Source organism: Papio anubis, chromosome 1, assembly GCF_008728515.1.
Source record: "Papio anubis isolate 15944 chromosome 1, Panubis1.0, whole genome shotgun sequence".
Taxonomy (NCBI): Eukaryota; Metazoa; Chordata; class Mammalia; order Primates; family Cercopithecidae; genus Papio; species Papio anubis.
Window position 1 is genome coordinate 193,744,846 of NC_044976.1, and position 21,680 is coordinate 193,766,525.

General features: G+C 37.2%; 1 protein-coding gene across 5 annotated transcripts in view; it reads right to left on the reverse strand.

Moving 5' to 3' along the window:
• Window positions 1-21,680, reverse strand: part of POU2F1 (POU class 2 homeobox 1) — a 197,110-nt gene that overhangs the window by 33,293 nt on the left and 142,137 nt on the right. For 4 of the 5 annotated variants that reach the window (XM_021930945.2, XM_021930951.2, XM_021930950.2 and 1 more), the window contains 5 exons: window positions 20,831-20,950; window positions 18,578-18,766; window positions 16,687-16,813; window positions 9,759-9,853; window positions 4,361-4,534 (listed from right to left, as the gene is read on the reverse strand). In XM_021930945.2, the coding sequence (XP_021786637.1) occupies window positions 4,361-4,534; window positions 9,759-9,853; window positions 16,687-16,813; window positions 18,578-18,766; window positions 20,831-20,950 (705 nt within the window). The remainder of the gene's footprint in view (window positions 1-4,360; window positions 4,535-9,758; window positions 9,854-16,686; window positions 16,814-18,577; window positions 18,767-20,830; window positions 20,951-21,680) is intronic. The other variant, XM_021930953.2, reaches the window with a different exon arrangement.

Sequence of the window (21,680 nt, forward strand, 5' to 3'; positions counted from 1 at the left end):
ATCAGGCTACTGCACTCCAGCCTGGGTGACAGAGTGAGACTCTCTCAAAAAAATAAATAGAAGAAAATAAAATAAAATGTTACTTCAATCAAATATTCACTAAGTGCCTACTATATGTCAAGCACTGAACTTATGCATTGTGTATCACATATATTCATGTCATGGTCACCTTGTTTAGATTATAGCTGGTGCCAATTAAACCTTGTAATTCTTTGAGTATAAGAACTTATATAGCCGTTAGATGGCAATAAGCGTTTTCTGGCACAACAGGTGCTAGTTGGGTTAAAAAATAACGTATTTTTAAAACCCCATTTTAAGCTACAAATTTTCACAAACTTCTATCTTATTATAAAAGTATATAAAACTAACAATTTAACAAGTAAAAAATAAATCAACAGCCTAGGAAACACAAGACCCCATCTCTACCAAACACAAAAATATTAGTTGGGTGTGGTGCGTGTGTCTGTAGTCCCAGCTACTTGGAAGGTTGAGGTGGGAGGATCACTTGACCCCAGAAGTTTGAGGCTGCAGTGAGATATAATTGTGCCACTGTACTCCAGCCAGAGCCAACAGAGTGATACCCTCTCTCTAAAAAAAAAAAAAAAAAAAAAAAAGGTAAATAAAATATATATTAAAAAATCATGACAGTAATTATAAGAATTGATACCTTAAGGTGGTGGCTGGAAATAAAGCTATGCCATTAACTAACTAGAACCATGATAATAAACTCACTTTATCATTTATTAATAATATGTTTTATTTCACATTTAAATTGCTTAATTGAATAAAAAGCAACAGGCTCCTCAGTTAACATACTAATTTTCATTAATTTGGTACAGGCTTGGTTTAATGCTTTTATGACAATCCAACTCACAACCATCTTGGGTTATCACTCACAAAAGTAAACGTTTTAAGTAGTCGATTCATATACAATCTTAACTATATTATATCCCTTTGATATTTTTAAAAAGAAAACAAAAAAGGAACAAAAACTGGGACTGGTAAATAATGAATGTATCACATGTGGTAAATGTATTATACTATAACACGCTTTCTAACTATGCAAAGACAGCCATGGTAATCCTTTAATAAGCAATTATGTAATTAGAAAATAACTGTTTAAAACATCTAATAATATGCATACTTACACAGAGAATAGAGCTTTTTTTATTTCAGTAAATAACTTTAATGGCTAAAACTTTCTCTTTATGTGTGTACATAAATAAATTGGACACAGAACAACCTTCAAATAACTAAAATTAAAGTATCTGACTTACAAACAGAAGTTGATAGACTGATTTTCCATTCTGCGGCAGTAGTATGTACTTTAACCCACATAGTCCAAGTTTGTGAACCACTGCCACTGCTGTCTCAAAGTCATTTTGAAAAATAAGGAATGGTCATGCCAAAAAATAGGATAAAACCATAAAACAAAACACCAGACCATAGAGAAGCTCCTTTACCTGGAGGGATGTGCGGAGGCAGAGAAAAACATAACACTGGCAATATGCTGGATCAAATGCAGAAAGGCAAACCACTATTTGAGTAAAAGCTAAAGATTTTTTAAAGCCTTAACATCTTTGGCATATCACTTAGACAACAATCTCTCAGGGAACCCAAGAGTATACTGTGCTGATAGTTCAAACCTTGAGGCACTGCTAAATATGCTAACTGTATACTTATTTCAGCGTCCTAAATTACTCATATCAATCTAGTTTTATGTTTAGCTTTCTTTTTTTTTTGAGACAGAGTCTCGCTCTGTCACCCAGGCTAGAGTGCAGTGGTGTGATCTCGGCTCACTGTAATCTCTACCTCCCAGGTTGAAGCAATTCTCCCTGCCTCAGCCTCCTGATTAGCTGGGATTACAGGCATCCGCCATCACGCCCGGCTAATTTTTGTATTTTTTAGTAGAGATCGGGTTTCGCCATGTTGGCGAGGCTGGTCTTGAACTCCTGACCTCAGGTGATCCACCTGCCTCGGCCTCCCAAAGTGCTGGGATTACAGGTGTGAGTCACCGTGCCTGGCCTAGCTTTCTTTTTAAAACAAGTCAGATCATTTAAGATGCTTTGAAAGGATTAAAATGTTTCTGGATAATTTGCTTCTTCGTAACTCAAAACTCCTCACAAATGTAACTGTATTTCCTCTAAAATCATGCCTATTTAAAAAATCATTTTATATTCTCAAACACAACTGATTTCTTTGAGCAAAAATGAATTCCCAAAGAAATATAAGCCTGGGCTGGGCGTGGTGGCTCACACCTGTAATCTCAGCACTTTGGGAAGCTGACGTGGATGGATTTGGTTGAGCCCAGGAGTTTGAGACCAGCCTGGGCAACATGACAAAACCTCGTCTCTACAAAAAATACAAAAATTAGCTGGGTGTGATGGTGTGCCTGAGTCCCAGCTACTCAGGAGACGGAAGCGGGAGAATCCCTTGACCCCTGGAGGTTAAGGCTGCAGTGAGCCGTGATCATGACACTGTACTCCAGCCGGGGTGACAGATCGAGGCCCTGTCTCAAAAAAAAAAAAAAGATATATATAAAGATATATATAAATGTGTTCTTAAAAACACCCATAGTACATGCAGGATGCTATCCTTGGATTTTGACCTTCCAGGCCAGGTGGAGCATTACTGTACTTTCAACACAAAGTAATTTGAGTAATATTTAAGTAGTGGCTTAAACACTTCAAATAGTAATTATATTCCCTGGAAAGAAAATATCAGATTTTTCCTGATTCCATAAAAGCACCCAATCTAATCCATACTTCCGCTTTTTTTTTTTTTTTAACCTAATGATCTTATACCATTTTACATAAATTTCATTCAGTTTAATTCTTTGCCTGCTTTAAAATTATTATTTACAGGCTGGGCACAGTGGCTCACACCTGTAATCCTAGCACTTTGGGAGGCCAAGGCAGGAGGGTTGCTTGAGGCCAAGAGTTCAAGACCAACCTGGCCAACATAGTGAGACCCTGTCTCTAAAAAACATGTATTATTTATGACAGGTTAATCAAAGAGTCAGTGGTAGTGCTTAGAACAAACAAAAATGCCATGTATCCAGACAACTGTTTAAATAATTTATTAAATATATTCACTCTTCTTTAAAAGTCCTCGGTTAGCTGACAAATTGTAGAAAATTAATTTGGATATTGGCTAATTTGGGGTTTTCATCTTCTATAGATTCTTGCTTGATTAACTGGTTTTAGCATAGGCTTAGAGAGGGTGTGTGCCTGTGCCTGCATGCCTGTCTTCATCACCCTTTCTCTTCCAAAAAGTTATTTTTATTTTTAATTTTTATTAATTTTTATCTTTTTAGAGACAGTGTTTTGCTCTGTCACTCAGGCTGGAGTGCAATGGAGCAATAATGGCTCACTGCAGCCTCGACCTCCCAGGTTCAAGCAATCCTCCCACCTCAGCCTCCTGATAGCTTGGACTACAGGCATGTGCCACCACACCCAGTTAAATTTTTTATTTACTTTTTGGAGAGACAGGGTCCCACCAGAGACCAGGCTGGTCTCCATCTCCTGGGCTCAAGCAATCCTCCCACCTCAGTCTCCCAAAGTGCTGCGATTACAGATGAGAGCTACTGCAACCCACTACAAAAAACTGTTTTTAAATAAGCCTTCTAAACTTTTCCCCTTTTAGCTACTAAAATACACCCTGTAATCTTTACTCTCTCTTCATCTTACATATGAAGCACTAAGGTCTACTACCAGATATTCTTCAATAACAAAATCCTCAGTATAGTCAAAATATCCTCCAACATAATCTTTTAAACTCTTCACAATTTACTGATATAATTATGATTTCAGAGGCCTGTGTTCTGAAAGGAATCATAAAGCTTCTAGACTAACATTAAACCGTACATTAAAAATGCAGCAAAAGGCTAACAAAAAGGTACAGTTTAAAACCAAAAAACAACATGGTTGAGGAATATATTGTATCTTAGACGCCTCTTTGGACATGTAAAGCAAATACAGCTGTCCCTCGGTATGCACAGCGGATTGGTTTCGGGACCTCCCTTGGATACCAAAATCCACTGATGCTCAAGTACTCAAAATTATAAAATGCATATTTTTATATAACATATGTGTATCCTCCCATATACCTTAAATCATCTCTAGGTTACTTATAATACTTAATATATAAACACTATGTAAATCATTGTATTGCTTAGGAAATAATGGCAAGGAAAAAAGTCTACACATGTTCAGTACAGACATGACCATCCTTTTTCATCCCCTGCCCCAAATATTTTAGACTGGTTGAATCCACAGATGTGGAATCCATGAATACAGAGAGCCAACCGAATCTGGACCCAGCCAAGGAGGGCAATCAATGTAAGGCCAATTCACCCTACCTGAGTGAATCCAAGTTTGATTCGTCTTTGTTTGAAGGTCTTGGCAAACTGCTCAAGCTCCTCAAGGTCACTGGGCTCCTCCAAGCTGGGAGTATCAATTCGCTTTGGTGTTGACTGGCTCTGTGGAAGTGTCTGAATTGGGGTTGCTGCTATTGTGCGTGTTGGGGTTGCTGGCTGTTAGAGAAAGAATAAAACAATGAGGAAAAACATGTGAAGAGATATTTAGGCTTACTCCAAGTAAACAATTGAAGGAAACAGCCACATTTATGGAGAACAATGAAGACCATGTAACACTACAGAATGTGCAACATAATGTTCAGTGAGCAAAGCAGACAGTGAAACTACATATGCGGTAATTACAAGTAAGGTTAAGCACATAATTCTATAGAAAAAACATGAATACACAAAAACGAAATCTATTATAACTGGGTTTTCAAATGGTCTGAAGACATATATCTTATGTCTTTTAATAATTACTCTTTATTTCAAAAAATCTATTTCATAAGTCTAGCACTTCAACTGTCAAAGCAGTAGAGTCTTGTTTATCACTATTACATCTCCAACCTGTGACACAGTATTATAAAAATAGTATTCAAGATTAAAACTATTTTAAGGGGGAAAAGTAAACCACCTGTAGTTTAAATATCTTATAACAGGTTTCACTTTTGTATATCTGTTCCAGTTTTTTCCCCAAGGACCTCTATTTTTAAACCTTCACTGTAATTATGGTATACATAATTTTACTCTCTGCTTTTCTCATTTAAGATTGTTTTAACTTTTTTCTATAGTATTTCAGTCTTCATAATTATCCTTTTTAAAAACTAAGGCAATACTCTGATAATTTACTTAACCAGTTCTTAATCGCTAGACAGTTTTCATGTTTTCACTAACATAGATAACACAATGAAAAACTTCATGCATATTAGTTATTTTTTCCACCTATGTGTGTAATTAGTTCTTTTAAGATAAATTCTCAAGGGCTTTTCTGGCAACTAGATAAACAATTTCACGGCTTTTGATACATATCATAAGGTTGGTTCCCACTTTGCAACACTCCTCCACATGACTTGGTTAGCAGTTTAAAAAAATGTTTTGCTAATTCAAGAAGTAAATGGTAGTTCCCTGCTGCTTTAATTTGCATTTCTCTTACTACTCAATGTCAAAATTTTCCCATGTGTCAACTGTTATCTGTATTTCCTTGGATGTGAATTGGATTTATGTCCTTAACCAATTTATATATTAATGATACCCTTATTCTCATCCTTATCCTTAGAGAGATCCTCAAATTTTATAGAGTAAGCTTTGTCATATTAACGCAAATGCTTTTTCCAATTTGCTTTCTTTCTTTTATTTTTCAGTGTACATAAACCTTTAAATTGTCATTTGGGTTAGCTTTTAATTTTCCTTTCTAATATATCCTGTTACTTCAAATCTGAGAAAGCTTCACTTATTTCTAACATTGATAAAATTCCTTATAATCTGCTAGCTTCTTCTATGTGTTGTTGAATATTTGATTATTTAAATCTATGTATAGTTTATTTTGGGACATGAGGATATAGTCTCTTTTTAAAAAGAAAATACTCAACTTTCTTATCACACAAACATAAGGTTATTCTGTTCTATTCACAAGCCCTGAGTGGAACACACCTCACTAGCGGGAGGTGCTGCCTCACTGCATCTTAGTTGCTCAGTTGACCCCTCCTGTGAACAGTAGCCCAGGTGAGCGATTATAAACCAGGATTACAGATGAAGTCTGTGGCTGTGAATTTTTCTTCTTCAAATTGAGATAAGTTATATAACCCTGACCTTCACCTTATGAGTCAAGGCTTCCTCCAAAGGAACTAACTGTCCCAGAAAACTACAGAATAAGCATTACACAGGCGACAACTGGAGTTAAGTTCCTCTCTTATCATCCTGTTTCAATGACAACAACAAAGTTCATTTCTATGTTATGCTGACACTGCGTAATTTTCAACCTGACCATTCTGGAGTACCCAAAACCACCACCAACCATAGTAGACTCCCATGTGGCTGTACACTTCTCACAGCGAAACTGGTTGACAGTTAGAGGTGAGTCTTAACTATCACATTGTTACTTCATCTCCGGGGTTGAAGTAGCCCCATTCTCAAATAATAAAGGACTAAAAATAGCTTGGGTACCTTTAGATGGGGTGGTTACAGATAAGTTACCCCAACTCCAGAAACCTCAGGCTAGACTGGGCCAGATCTAGAAATGGCAGAGTAGAATTCAGTGAGCAGCAGTCAGGATGAAGCCACAACAGCCCTGCCACCATATGCAGAGCATGCAGGCCAGGAAGGAGTCTCTGGTATAGACTTTTTTCAAAAACCCCAACCTCACTCTCTACATACAGTCATACAACTGCTACTAATTGTAGTAGCAGTTACTATATAGATAGTAGTAGATACAGAACATTCTCATCACTCCCAAAAGTTCCCTCGTTCCCTTTGTAGTTAATCCCTATCATTAGCCCCCAGTCCTTGGCAACCACTAATATGTTTTATGTACCTTACACTTTTGTGTTTTCTAAAACGCCATGTGCATTGAATCATACTCTATGCAGTCTTTTATGTCTTCTTTCATGTAGTATAATGCTTTTGAGATTCACAGGAGCTGCATGTATCAGAATCACTTTTTTTTTTATTGCTAAGTAGCATTCCATCATATGGATATGCGTAAAGCTTATGTTACCTAGTCACCAGCTGATGTATGTTTAGGTTGTTTCCAGTTCGAGGTGAATAAAGCTGCTATAAACATTCACGTACAAGTCTTTGTGTGGACGTATGCTTTCATTTCTAGGGATAGAACTGCTGGGTCACGAGGTACATGGACATTTAATTTTATAAGATACTGCCAGCCTGGTGCAGTGGCTCACACCTGTCATCTCAACACTTTGGGAGGACAAGACAGGCAGATTGCTTGAACCCAGGAGTTCAAGACCAGCCTAGGCAACATGGCAAAACCTCACCTCTACAAAAAATAGCTGGGCGTGGTGGTGCACGCCTGTAGTACCAGTTACTCAGGAAGCTGATGTAGGAGGATCACTTGAGCTTAGGAGGTCACGCTGCTAGAGTGGGCTGTGATTGTGCCACTGCACTCCCAGCCTGGGTGACAGAGTAAGACCTTGCCTCCCCCTCACCCCCAAAAAAAGACACTGCCAAAATAATTTCCAAAGTTGTGTGTACCATTTTGCAACACCACTAAGCAATGCATGAGAACTCTAGTTGCTTTATCTTCTTGCCAACACTTCGTTTTGTCATAGCCTTTTAAATTTTGCTTATTCTAGTGAGTGTGTAGTGATATTTCATTTAAATTTTCCTGATGACTAACGGTTTTTGAGCATCTTTTCATATGCCTGCTGGACATTCACATATCTTCTTTGGTGAAGTATCTCCAATTTTTTTGCTGCCCATTCCCTTAAATCAGATTGTCTTATTATTAACTTGAATGAGTTCTTTAGACATTCTGAACACAAATCTTTTATCAGATATGTTTCATAAAAATATTTTCTCCCCATCTGTAGTTTTCTTTTCATTCACTTGAGAGAAGCTTTTAATTTTTATGAAATTAAATTTATCAGTTTTTTATTTTATGGTGCTTTTTGTGTCCTATTTAAGAAATCCTTGGGTTAGGCAAGGACACAAAGATTTTTTTCCAAGTTTTTTCTGTAAGTTTAGGTCTACAACCCATCAAACAAATCTTTGTATATGGTGTGAAATAATAGTCAAGGTTTCCCACCCCCCCCCCCTTGTTTCTGCAGCATTTTTTAAAATGACTTTTTTTTCCCCACTGAAATTCTTTGGTACCTTTGGCAAATCAGTTGGCCATATACATGTGAGTCTACTGGACCTTCTATTCTGTTCCACTGGTCTCTATTTCTATCCATATGCCAGTATTACACTGTCTTCATTACTGGAGTTTTATAATTATTCTTGACATCAGGTAGTCCTTCAATTTTCTTCTCAAAGTCGTTTGGTTATTCTGTGTTTTCTACAGTTCTATACAAATGTTAGAAACAGTATGCAAATTTCTACAAAAAAAGGCTGCTAGGTATTGGTTGAGTCTGTGTTAAATCTAGAGGTCAATTTGGGAAAACCTGACATTTTAACAACTTAAGTCTTCTGATTCATGAACACATTACTTCTTTTTATTTTATAGGTCTTTAATTTTATGCAGTAATGTTCTACAGTTTTCAACGTATAGGCCTTACAAATATTTTGTTAAGTTTATCCCTAAGTACTGTAAATTTCTTTTTCTAAATTTCAATTTCCAAATGCTCACTGCTAGTGTATCGAAATGTAAATGATTTTTATATATTGACTTTGTATCATACTTGCTAAGCTCACTTATTCCAGTAGCTTTTTTTGGTAGATTCCTTAGGATTTTCTAAATAGACAATCATGTCATCTAGCAACTCAGACAGTTTTACTTCTTCCTTTCTAATCTATGTCATTTATTAATATTTCATTTTATTGTCTTATTGCATTACTAGCACCTTCAGTATAATGTGGAATAAAAGCGGCAACTGGTCACTTTGTCTTGTTTCTGATCTTAGGGGAAAGTATTCAGTTTTTCGTTAGGTATGATATTGGTTTTTTTTCTTTTTTCTTTGTACATGCTGTATACCAGGTTAAGAAAGTTACCCTCTATATCTAGTTTGCAAGAGTTCTTATCATAAGTGGATGCTGAATTCTGTCACATCTGGTAATGTGTTAGTATTAAGTGATAACTTCCGTACTGCAGACAAAGAAAGTCCGAGCTAGGAAATTCAGGATCAGCCAGTCCAGTCACCTAATTTATAGATGAGAAGACTGAGGTCCAGAGAGGTAAAATGACATGTTCAAAGCAACAGCTAGATAAGAAGTGGAACTAGGTCTATAATTTAAACCTCTTTATGCCTAAGATTTGTTTTTATATAATTATAGTGTTTATATGGTCTAGTAGAAATGAGCTAAAGAGCCATAAAAGCATTGAGAAAAAAGAAAATACAGAGATCAAAATTTCTTTGCAGTTTCTGAGAAAGAGTAAAGGGTAACAATGGATTTTAACTGAGGCTAACTAGGTTTCCAGTTTAAGTGGTAATATCTACTGCCAAGTATGGTGAGGGGAGATGTCACATGGCTACAACTCATTACTCATTTACTGCTAACACAGTTATTCTTTATGAACATAGACGAAAACAGAAACTCTGAAGATTTTCAAAGACTATATTGATTTGCTGGCATTGCTTTATTAAGCTGATTAAGCCTAGCTTGGATAATCTGGTCAGTTTTCAAAGACTGAATTATTAGATTTATTAGATTTAAAAAAAATTAAAAGTCCAAATGTCTCCCCAAACAACATGATAAGAGAAAGCGGCCCCCATAGAAGAAAACTGACCTGGGAGGTGAGGGTGATGCTTGGTTGCGACTGTAGGAGGTTGGCTTGGCTTTGCTGAGGTAGTTGCGTTAGAAGATTTTGCGCTTGCAGGAGACCTGTAGAAGAAAAACGTGTTATCCAGAAACATTAAAGATTTCTTTGAACACATGGCAAAAGAAAGAAAGAATCAGAAAATGAGCTGAAAATTTTCAGTTGATTTCTGGTAGTGTTACTGGTATCAAAACTCTTATTTATCTTATTTGCCTTACATTCAATCTTGTTTTACAATTTGGAAGAGAAGATATAAAACAGTAAATTAAAACTGGTATGTCTTTAGCATAATCCGAATAAGCTCTGTGATAGGTCAATCCTTTATTTTAGGAAAGAGTGGGATGAAAGTAAAAAACTACTCTAGATAGAAAGAGTTGGAAATTCCAAAAAGAGCTCAACTTCTTAACCTAGAATCCATTAGAAACTGCCAGCATATGTTGGACCAGAGGAAAAGAAGCATTTCAAGTTCTCTTTATCAAACATTTGTCTGTTGGTGATAATAAAGTTGAAATGTAAAATATTCTATTAATATCTGCACTAACACTGAACTATCTTAGTTTCAAACAATTGATAATGTAATGCCACCAATGCTTCATGATGACAAACTGACATTCAAAGGAGAAATACAAACTCTCTGTTTGTAGAAGATGCTCAATTACTCGAATACATGGCTTTTTATTTTCAGAACCTGATAGAGGACCAACCCAGAATGTCTGTATTTAAGGATTTAACCCACAGAGTTTCAGATAAAATGCTGTTGCTAAAATACTAAATACAAGATTATGTTTGCTGTGATAACAGCAAAGGTAGAAAGTATTCAACAAAGCACACCAAACAAAAGGGATTTTACCATTTTTTTTAACATATGATAAGATTATCTGAGGCAATACCTTCCTAATTATGATTTCCTTAGGTTACTAAATTTGGATATATTAAATGTTGGAATATGTAGGACAACAGCCAGAACACTTAAGCCTGCCAGAGATTAGCCACATAATTTGTCATTTATTTATAAGTAACTAAGCACTGCCTAAATTTAAGCTATCAAAAGATACTAATATTTATTTCATAATGTAGGTCACAAATAAGATAAATATATTAAATAGGTTTGAACTTTTCTAAAGAACCCTGACTTTTGCCGGTCCTGGGGCAAGTGAAATACATATTGAAGCAAATATGATTAAATAAAATTCAGTATATATTACTACAAACATTTCTTAAAAGGCAGGCTTATGGAAGTTTAAATGACCATCCTGCTTCCCCAAGTGTCTCCCTATAGTTCAATCTCCATATAATAGTTAGGGTGATCTTTATAATCATATCATTTCCCAATTAAAACGGTGTCATGGCCTTATATTAGAATTAGAATAAAATCTACGCAGCCCTAGGTATCTGGCCCTGTCTAGCTCTCATGTCTCAACTTCTACCACTTCCTTTGACTCACTCAACTCCAGCTACTCTGGCTTTTCTTTTCCTAGATCAGGTCAAGCTGTTCCCATCTCAGGTGTTTTACATTCCTTTGCCTACAAGACTCTTCATTCAGATTCTAGGTGTGGTAACCTCCCCCTCATCCTTCCTCATCAGTTCCCAATTCAAATATTGCTTCTCCAGAGAGGCTTTTCCAGACCATAGGCCCATTCTTCTTTAGGTTAACCATTACTAGATTATTATGATCTGCTACCCGACTAGTACTAATTGTTATCTAAACCATTTGTTTACATGTTTACTAGTTGACGTTTCTTAATGAGGGCAGAACCTGCATCTTGTTCAAAATACACCCCTAACTGTTAGAGCACTATATGACACAGCAGACACTCAACTAATTTTTTGAGTGAATTAATTAAAATATCAAACTTTACTGGTTTGTAAAATACTGAAGGGTAGTCTAGAGAAAAAAACAAAACTGTATTTTATGTTAACGATTAAAACTAATTAAGTAAAACTGTTTTGAAAAGGCTAAAGACTAAAGAATATTCAAAAACAATAATAAAAAACGAAAGAGAAGGCCAGGCATGGTGGCTCATGCATGTAATCCCAGCACTTTGGGAGGCCGAGGCGGGCAGATCACTTGAGGTCATGAGTTCAAGACCAGCCTGGCCAACATGGTGAAACCCATCTCCACCAAAAATACAAAATTTAGCCGGGGGTGGTGGCACACACCTATAATCCCAGCTACTTGGGAGGTGAGGCAAGAGAATCGCTTGAACCCAGGAGGCAGAGGTGGTGGTGAGACAAGACTGGGTCACTGCACTCCAGCCTGGGTGAAAAAAAATAAAAAATAAAAAATAAAAAAAATAAAAAAATAAAAAAAAAGAGTAGAGAGCACAAAGGTCAGAAATGAAGTCCCATTATTAAACATAGGCTATTTCAACATAGGAGTTTCTTTAAAGTTTAACAATGAAAGTTAGTTTAATCTGTAAGAGACAAAAGCAGATATGTAAACAAATTCAAACCTTACGTTTTACCCCTAAACAAGGTCAGCTGAAAAGGCTGAAAGGGCCCATAGAGGTTTAGAACTTTTAAAAAACCAATGCTTGGCCAGGCGCCATGGCTCACGCCTGTAATCCCAGCACTTTCGGAGGCTGAGGCAGGTGGATCATGAGGTCAGGGGATGGAGACCATCCTGGCTAACACGGTGAAACCCCGTCTCTACTAAAAATACAAAAAAATTAGTCAGGTGTGGTGGCGGGCGCCTGTAGTCCCAGCTACTCGGGAGGCTGAGGCAGGAGAATCCTTCTAACCCTGGAGGCAGAGGTTGTGGTGAGCCGAGATCACACCACTGCACTCCAGCCTGGGCGACAGAGCGAGACTCTGTCTCAAAAACAAAAAACAAAAAACAAGAAACAATGCTTGCCACCTTCCCTTACCTAAACAACAAAAACCCACACAAAACTCAAATGAACAGTTTTCTAACCAAGAACATTTCTTTGATTATTTTCATAATTAGTCGTGAGAGTAGATAGGGCAGAATAAGATCACCAATAAATTACGACTCAAGTTCAGTAGTCTGTCAGTAAGAATTTTCCCATGAAAAACAGTTGAGGAAAAGGCTTAGATTTCCCTTGCTTGAAATTAAATTCTAGACAGTTACAGTTATATAATCATAGCAATTATCTGTGCTATTTTCCCAATCTTATAAAAGTCTGGAAGTTGGGGGAGGGTTTAAAAACATATATATACCTTTGCAAATACCAAAAAATCAGAATGAACAGTCATTCATTATTTCTACTATCTTAATTTGAGACAAATAAAATTGAAATAAAATGAGGTCCCAGATTTGAAAAGGGAAAGACAATGTTCTTGGCTTTGCTGCAAGTGAATAAAGGCAATCTCATTCCATCTTAACAAATCTAACAAATCTAATAAACACACTTAGCATTGCCCTTCCTAAGTCTTTCTCATCTAGGTCACTTTCTCCTTCCCTCTTGGAATTTTCTTCCATTGCGACTACCACTCTCCACCAGTTTTTGACTTCTGAAAATGCAGTATCTTTTGAATCTACTTAATCCTTTATACCTAAAAGGTTGGTTTCACCAAGGCTCTTCTAATACTACATATATTATATTTCCTCTGAACCTATCAACCCTCGTAGTTTCCTAAAAACCCAGGCATTATACCTAGATACCTCTTTCCTATCATTAATCAAATATAACTGGCCACCAGGTCCTGTCCCCTCTACCTACTTATTTACCAGTTTTTCCTACCCAAGTTTCAACACGAACTTTATTAAATACAAACTTGGAAATGCCACTTTTCTGATTAAATCTGTGGTTTAGCAGAGTTTACAGAAGACTTTCTTACTGGAAGATATTGGGCCATTCACATTAGACTCCTCAAAGTGAGTCCAGATACAGTGGCTCATGCCTAGAAACTCAGCACTTTGGGAGGCTGATACACGAGGATTGCTTGAACCCAGGAGTTCAAGATCAGTCTGGGCAACTGCAGCAAGACATGTCTCTACAAAAAAAAAATTTTTTTTTTTTTTTTAAATTAGCTAGGTGAGAGAGTACACACTAGTCCCACTTGCTTTGAAGGTTAAGGTGGGAGGATTGATTGATCCCAAGAGGCTGGGACTGCAGTGAGCCATGATTGTGGACTGCACTCCAGCCTGGTTGACAGAGCAAGACTGTCTCAAAAAAAAAATTGTCAAAATTAGCTGGGTGTGGTGGCGTATGCCTGTAATCCCAGCTACTTGGGAGGCTGAGGGAGAACTGCTTGAATCCGGGAGGCAGAGGTTGCAGTGAACCAAGATCATGCCATTGCACTCCATCTCAAAAACAAACCAACCAACCAACCAAATAAAGCAAGAACGAGGAGCCTGTGAATCAATTTCCTATTTATTCCATCTCAAAAAAAAAAAAAAAAAAAAAAAAGTGGTGGCTCATGCCTGTAATCCTGGCACTCTGGGAGGCCGAGATGAGCAGATCACCTGAGGTCAGGAGTTCGAGACCAGCCTGGCCAACATGGTGAAACCCCATCTCTACTAAAAACCAAAACTTAGCCTGGGATAGTGGCAGGCACGTATAATCCTAGCTATTCAGGAGGCCGAGACAGGAGACTCACTTGAACCCAGGAGGTGGATGTTGCAGTGAGCTGAAATTGCACTGCTGCACTCCAGCCTGGGCAACGAGTGAAACTATGTCTCAAAAAAAAAAAAAAATTAGCTGGGCATGTGGCGCATGTAATCCCAGCTACTTGGGAGGCTGAGGCAGGAGAATTGCTTGAACCCAGGAGGCGGAGGTTGCGGTGAGCTGAGATTGCACCATTGCACTCCAGCCTGGGCAACAAGAGTGAAACTCCGTCTCTTAAAATCCCAAAAAACAAAAAACAAAACTCAAAAAATAACAGATGCTGGCAAGGTTGTGGAGAAAAGGGAACGCTTATACACTGCTGGTGGGAATGTAAATTAGTTAAGCCATTGTGGAAAGCAGTTTGGTGATTTCTCAAATAACTTAGAATTGCCATTTGATAGAGCAATCCCATTATTGGGTATATACCCAAAGTAATATAAATTTTTCTGCCATAAAGACACATACCCGTGCATATATTCATTGCAGCACTATTCACAATAGCAAAGACATGGAATCAACCTAAATATCCATCAACACTAGACTGGATTTAAAAAAATGTGGTGCATATACACAATGGAATACTACACAGCCATAAAAACTTTGAGTACCTGCGGACACAAAGAAGGGAACAACAGCCACCAGGGTCTACCTGAGGGTAGAGGGTGGGAGGAGGGTGAGAATTGAAAAAACTACCTATCAGGTATTATGCTTATTACCTGGGTGATGAAAAAATCTGTACACCAAATCCCTATGACATGTAATTTATCTATGTAACAAACCTGAGTGTAACCCTGAACCTAAAAGTTTAAAAATAAGAATAAAAATAATTGGGGGGTTGGGGTTAGGGCTCAGGAAACTTTTCTAATCCCTCAAGTGACTTTTTTTTTTTTTTTTTTGAGACGGAGTCTCTCTCTGTTGCCCAGGCTGGAGTGCAGTGGTTCGATCTTGGCTCACTGCAAGCTTCGCCTCCTGGGTTCATGCCATTCTCCTGCCTCAGTCTCCTGAGTAGCTGGGACTACAGGCATCTGCCACCACGCCCGGCTAATTTTTTTGTATTTTTAGTAGAGATGGGGCTTCATCGTGTTAGCCAGGATGGTCTCAATCTCCTGACCTCATGATCTGCCTGTCTTGGCCTCACAAAGTGCTGGGATTACAGGTGTGAGCTACCACGCCTGGCCACCAAGTGACTCTTAAATATATCAATCTTAGGAAGCACTAAGCTATAGGATTTAAGGTCAAACTCCTGGAAACTTATCTAAGGTTCTTTAATGATCTGGTCTCCGCTAATCTTTCTGAGCTCAAATTTCACTATTACCTGTATATGCAAACTTCTTCTGCCATTGTAAGGCACTACTTATAGTTCTCTAACACAGCTTATTGATTTTTCCCCCATGTTTCTAAGCTTTGCAAATGCTGTTCATTTTCCAAGACTGACATTCTCCCTTTTGTAAGCCTATGAATGCATTTTCCCAAATTCACTGTGAAGACTTATCTGAGCACAAAGTTACAGGGGTCTCTTTGCTTGGTTCCCATAGCATTCTGTGCATATCAAGTCTAACACAATTTAGGTCTGTTTCCCTGTCACCAAATTGTGAACTCTCTGCAAGTAAACACTGAATTACTCATCTTTGAACCTTGAACATATGGGAGAATAATTATTTCATGACAAAAGACTTTGGAATGAATAAGAAGAAAAAAGGCAAAAAAAAAACCCACTTAGAAATAATAAAGAATCAGTGGTGATGCACTAATGTTCCTTGGGTTGAAGCCTTGATACTCTCAACACTCTCCACCCTGATTACATTAACCGACCTTACACACGATTGGTTGTTTGATATATTAATTATATAATATTTACCACTCAAAGGACTCAAAGATGTTTTTTATAACTCACAAAATTTGTAGTTTCTATTATAAGCCTTTCCTCCTTAAATTAAAAAACAATGGTTAGAAGCACATACTTTCAATACTCAGTCTATATTCTTTGAATACACTTCCATGAAAAACAATTAAAACACTAGCAGCAACTTATCCAATTTATGTTTGGCATGTTGAATAATTTCACTTAGACTTTTGGCCAAACTCTTGGTTCTTCCTTAGTGATTAAGCAGATGAATGGCAGTTCAGGACAACCTTCAATAATGTGGTATTTATGACCAAAAAATATATATATATATTTTTCTTAAACAAAAGTTTATAATCAACCAAAATTTAATAAAAAACATTGTTCTAATAGTTTCAGGGCCAAAATGACAGTAGTTCATGCATGTGTAACATTCAGTGAACAGCCTTGGTATATCACTAATTAGCTCTGAGGAGGAGCTCACCCTGCTGGCCCTGGGGCGTCTGTGAGATGATAAACTGCGCTGGCTGCAAATTGGTGGTTGGATGCACCAACACAAACTGTTGCAGGTTGAGATTCTGCTGTTGAAGCTGTTGCAGTTGTTGAAGATCCTGAAAAATTGGAATTAAAACATGGATTGGAGATTCTGAAATAAAAGTTCACTTAATTATAAGGCTTCCAGCTGATATTTCTGTCACCTCCAAATAAAGAAGAGTAAATACTTGGCATGCTTTCATATTCCAAACAGGGTATGCTGTGTGTGTGCTTGACAAAGCATGTGAAGCAACCTGGAGCCTCTGCAACTTACTTACTATTTTTGTGGACTGACATATATTGTTATGATAAGCCTAATTTTCAAAGGTTCTTTAAAATTCCCTCAGAACAAATATACTTCTGTTTTTTATCACATAAAGACTAGTTTTAAAAATCAAGTGAGAAAATAGTTTTTAAATATTTGATATTCTCTTAAATAAAAATTAATCGCATTATATCTGAATTTCCATCAATAAAGGGCCTATAATGACTTATGACATTTGACAACAGCTTATCTAACTTAACTGAAAAAATCAGTATTCAATTTTTTTGCCCTTTTCCACATGTTCTAAAGTATTCAATTTTTTAAAACAAAAAACAGCTATCCATATAAAAATTTGATCCCTAACAACAATAGCACCTTACATTGGCCTACTATTTTATAATTTTCAAAGTGTTTCATGTACGTTATCTTATTTAGACTAATGTTCATATAAGGTCTCACAGCTGGCACTAAAAACATTTATCTGGTGATGAGAAAGTGGCCAAAATCAAAACATTATCTTGATAAAGACTGTATAAAGACTAGTCTGATATCTCTACTCTTATAGTTAGTTCTTTTTAAATGGTTAGTCAAACTCTTGCTACAAGTTAAGTCCATTTCTGAGTCTTTTCTGACAGGCATAAAGACAGCTGTCTAACAATTAGACTCATAACTCTTCATATATTTTACTGATACAACTACTTATACCTTTTTCCTCTTCCTGAGATAAAAGATTTTATTTATTTTCCTCCTTGGTACTATTGTGTATGCTTCTTAAATAAATTTTTTTTTTTTTTTTTGAGATGGAGTCTCACTCTGTCACACAGGCTGGAGTGTAGTGGCGCGATCTCGGCTCACTGCAAGCTCCGCCTCCTGGGTTCACGCCATTCTCCTGCCTCAGCCTCCTGAGTAGCTGGAACTACAGGTGCCTGCCTCCACGCCCGGCTAGTTTTTTATATTTTTAGTAGAGACGGGGTTTCATTGTGTTAGCCACGATGGTCTCGATCTCCTGACCTCGAGATCTGCCGGCCTCAGCCTCCCAAAGTGCTGGGATTACAGGTGTAAGGCACCATGTCCAGCGCTTCTTAAATAAATTTTTATTATCTCTAGATACTTTGCCCTAAAATGTGAAAACTGAAACCAAACAACATTCTAATGCAATCATGTTCTCCACAATGTTAATCACTCCATAGCAGAGATTACTCACTGTTTCTCTCATACATGGGTGGCAACATTCACCGCAGAGCACATGAAAAAAATTCATGTCTGCTGTAATTAGCTAATTAAAATAAATACAGTAATCCCCTGCTTCAAAAATATGCCAGCTAATTATTCAAGAATTGTCAATATAAATAGTTATTCAAATAATCAGCTATATGTTTATAATATCAACTACAATAAGCAAACAAACATTATTTCTAATTCAGTGGTAAGGAAGGGTACCACTTACCTCACTGATCCAGAGCTCCTCAGGCAGTTAAGGCTCCACACTAACAATCAAAAAGTTAATTTAACATTAAATAAAACCTGCCACTTTATTCCTCACTTGCTGCTCCCGCTATTGGAGTTCCTTACTCACCTGTGCGATCTGTATGGGCTGAGACAGGGGGATCTGCGTCATGGGCGTGGCAGCAGAGGCGGAGATGGTGGCCCCAGCAGCACTGTGCTGCTGGCTGGCGGAGTGCTGCTGCACTGCAGCGGCCAGCAGCTGTGCCTGTGCCTGTGCCTGCTGGAGTAGTAACTGTTGCTGGGCAGGCGTCAAAGTAAGCTAAACAAAATCAGAACACATAATGGGAAAGTGTTGAAGGAGAAAGTCTCCCAATGCGAGTCAACTGCTTTGTAATAGGTAACTCAAATGATATTAGTCCCCAGCGACCCCACTTCACATGCTTAGCAGACAGCTAAAATGTTCATCAGTGATCAAACTACCATTACTAGCAGAACATTTAAATTAAAATGGTGGTCCCCACTCTGGACTTAATCATTCAAGCTTGTCCAGGGCCCTAGGGTTTGGTCAAGAAAGTAATTAACTAGTAAGCAAGAAAAAAAAAAAAAAAAAGAATCACCGCTGACAGGATATGAAAAGAAATTTACACCCAACCGAACAGCAAGTGATTAGTCAGATGAATGAGGAACAAGGATGCTGGATATAACCAAGGAAAGAACTGATAAGGCCCAGCTGCTTCCTATTAGCATGAATCCCTGCCATATTCCATCATTTCCATTAAGTCCAAAGATATGACTAAAGAATATGAGCTCCATTTGTTTCTTTTACAAGTCTCCCTACAGGCCCCTCCCTAATACAATCTTTTCTGTGATTGAAAGCATTGGGTCTCTGCAACTTTACATCTCCTTCCCAACACATTATCTCTATGAAACAGGTGGTGATAGCTGTTCTCTTTACATGCAAATGAACCCGAATGCCCAGGTTTAATAGAGGCTCCAGCCACAGGAACTTAGAATCCCAACTCCCTCTTACTATTGTAGACACTAGTCACCAAAAACAAGACCCAAATAGTAAAGTAGGAAATGTATTTACAGCATATTTAAACTCGCTTTCATAATGCAACTTATTTCAAACACACTTAAATCATAGGAAGTGTGTTCTACTTTTCTTTTGGTGACATGTTCTGATTGATCAAATAAGATGGAACCATAATTTTCTGAAGTATATGTACAGTCACTTAGTGCCACAACCTCCTCTAAAAGAATCAAACACAATTTGTGCATTAGAAACATAAGGCTCAAAACCAAACCATTCAAAAACTCAAAATCCTTTAAGGGATATGTGTATATATAAAGTATAGATATATTTTTAATTTTTATATAATATATATACATACATACATCTCTACTGATGGGATTTTTGTAAACAATTTTGCAACAGTTCTTAAAACAGTTGTCCACTGACAAAATACATAACTGGAAGAAAAAAAAAAAAAAAGAAACAGAAAAAAAACCCCAGAAAATTATTGGGAGTTAATGCGATGTGAATTGAATAATAACTATTCCTTACTATTGCCCTAAACCAATCCCCACAAAGATAATTTAATACACAAATTTTCAACATTGGAAAAATATTTTGAATGGTGCCTTAGAGAAAAGACAGCTGAAAACTTAAAAGCTTAATATAGTCACACAGGTCAATTTATTAACAATAAAAAATAAATGACAGACCTCAGCCTTTTGGCTAAGATCAAGAATAAAAATAAACAACATTTGTTGAATGCTACATGCAAAGCACTGTTCTATAAGCTTTATAGTATTATCTCCAATCTTCACAACATAATGTAAGATGGGTATTATTAGTATCTCCATTTAACAGAAGGAAAACTGAGGTAGAGGAAAATGAAGTAATTAGGCACACGGTAAGTTGCAGAGTTAGGATATGAAGCCACATGTTTTATTTTAGACCATTACATAGTAACTTAAAGAAAAAAGTTTTTCTTTTGCAGGTACTAATCCATTCTTTAACTTCTACCCTGCAGTGATGTCTTAACGCCAAATGGACAACTGCCATTTTCAGTGTAATGATCTCAACTATATGATAATTACTCCATTGCAAGATGAAGCAACACCTGAAACGGGGGTTTAATAAAGTTGTAATTTATCCAGAGCATCCACAATTCTAACAAAAGATATCCTGAAAACTTATGACAAAGATAATTCCTTTTTCAGAGCTACGTACAGTGTAGGAAGTTCCTTAAAGACACAATAGTGCCAGGCATAGCCATGTTACTGCCAGCTATGGTGAAAAATTCTAATCAGATATTGGCCAATGGCAGTTCTGACACAGAAAAAGTTTATTATAATTCTCTCAGTGAACACTTACCCCAGTTATCTGTCCTCCAGCTAGCATAAGCTGGGTCTGGGGAATGGCTGCCTGCACTGAAGGCTGCTGGGAAGGCTGGCTTGGCTGCTGTGAATCCCCCGAGTCTTCATTAGATTTAGACTGAGGTGGAGTGGGGTAGGAAATAAAAGATTGCAAATAGTTGATTAAAAGAAATGTACTTAAAACCCCATCTTTTAGGAATCCTTTAAACCATGGACTTACTCAGTCATGAGTTCTGGTTTACCTCCTTTCTTTTCTTTGTATCTTCCTAGTTTCATATACTAAGTTTTTAGACTTTTAATTTCAATGCCAGCAAAACTGCTACTATAATTTTTAAAAATAAATAGTCATCCCCCACCAATTTATAGATTATTTTTCATAGCCCCCAGTTCCTCAACTCTAGAAATAGGGGGTAAAGGGAAGAACACATTTTCAATTCACCTCTACATTAGACCTTCCATACCAATATTTTAACACACCTGGTGGTCAGTCTGAAACTTCTCCATATACCACCTCAGAGAATGATCGCTTGATCCACAGAACTTTCCACCTAATATTTTACAGAACGGTAAATCTAGCAACTCCCATCAACTAACACACAAGCTCAGAAAGAAAATGCTGCAGTCAAGAGAGAGGGGCACGAAGAGAAAATTTTATGGTAATTAAAACTGGTTATGCAAAGCATTAAAATTCTGCATAGATTTGCATATTTCCCACCACCTGTTTTAGGGACTGCAGCAAGGCTAATTAACATAAATGCTCTGATTAATTCTGCCAGTCATTGAGAGATAATTACGGTGCAGGACTGTAAACATTCTGCACTGGAGATACAGCCTGTTTGCCAACATCT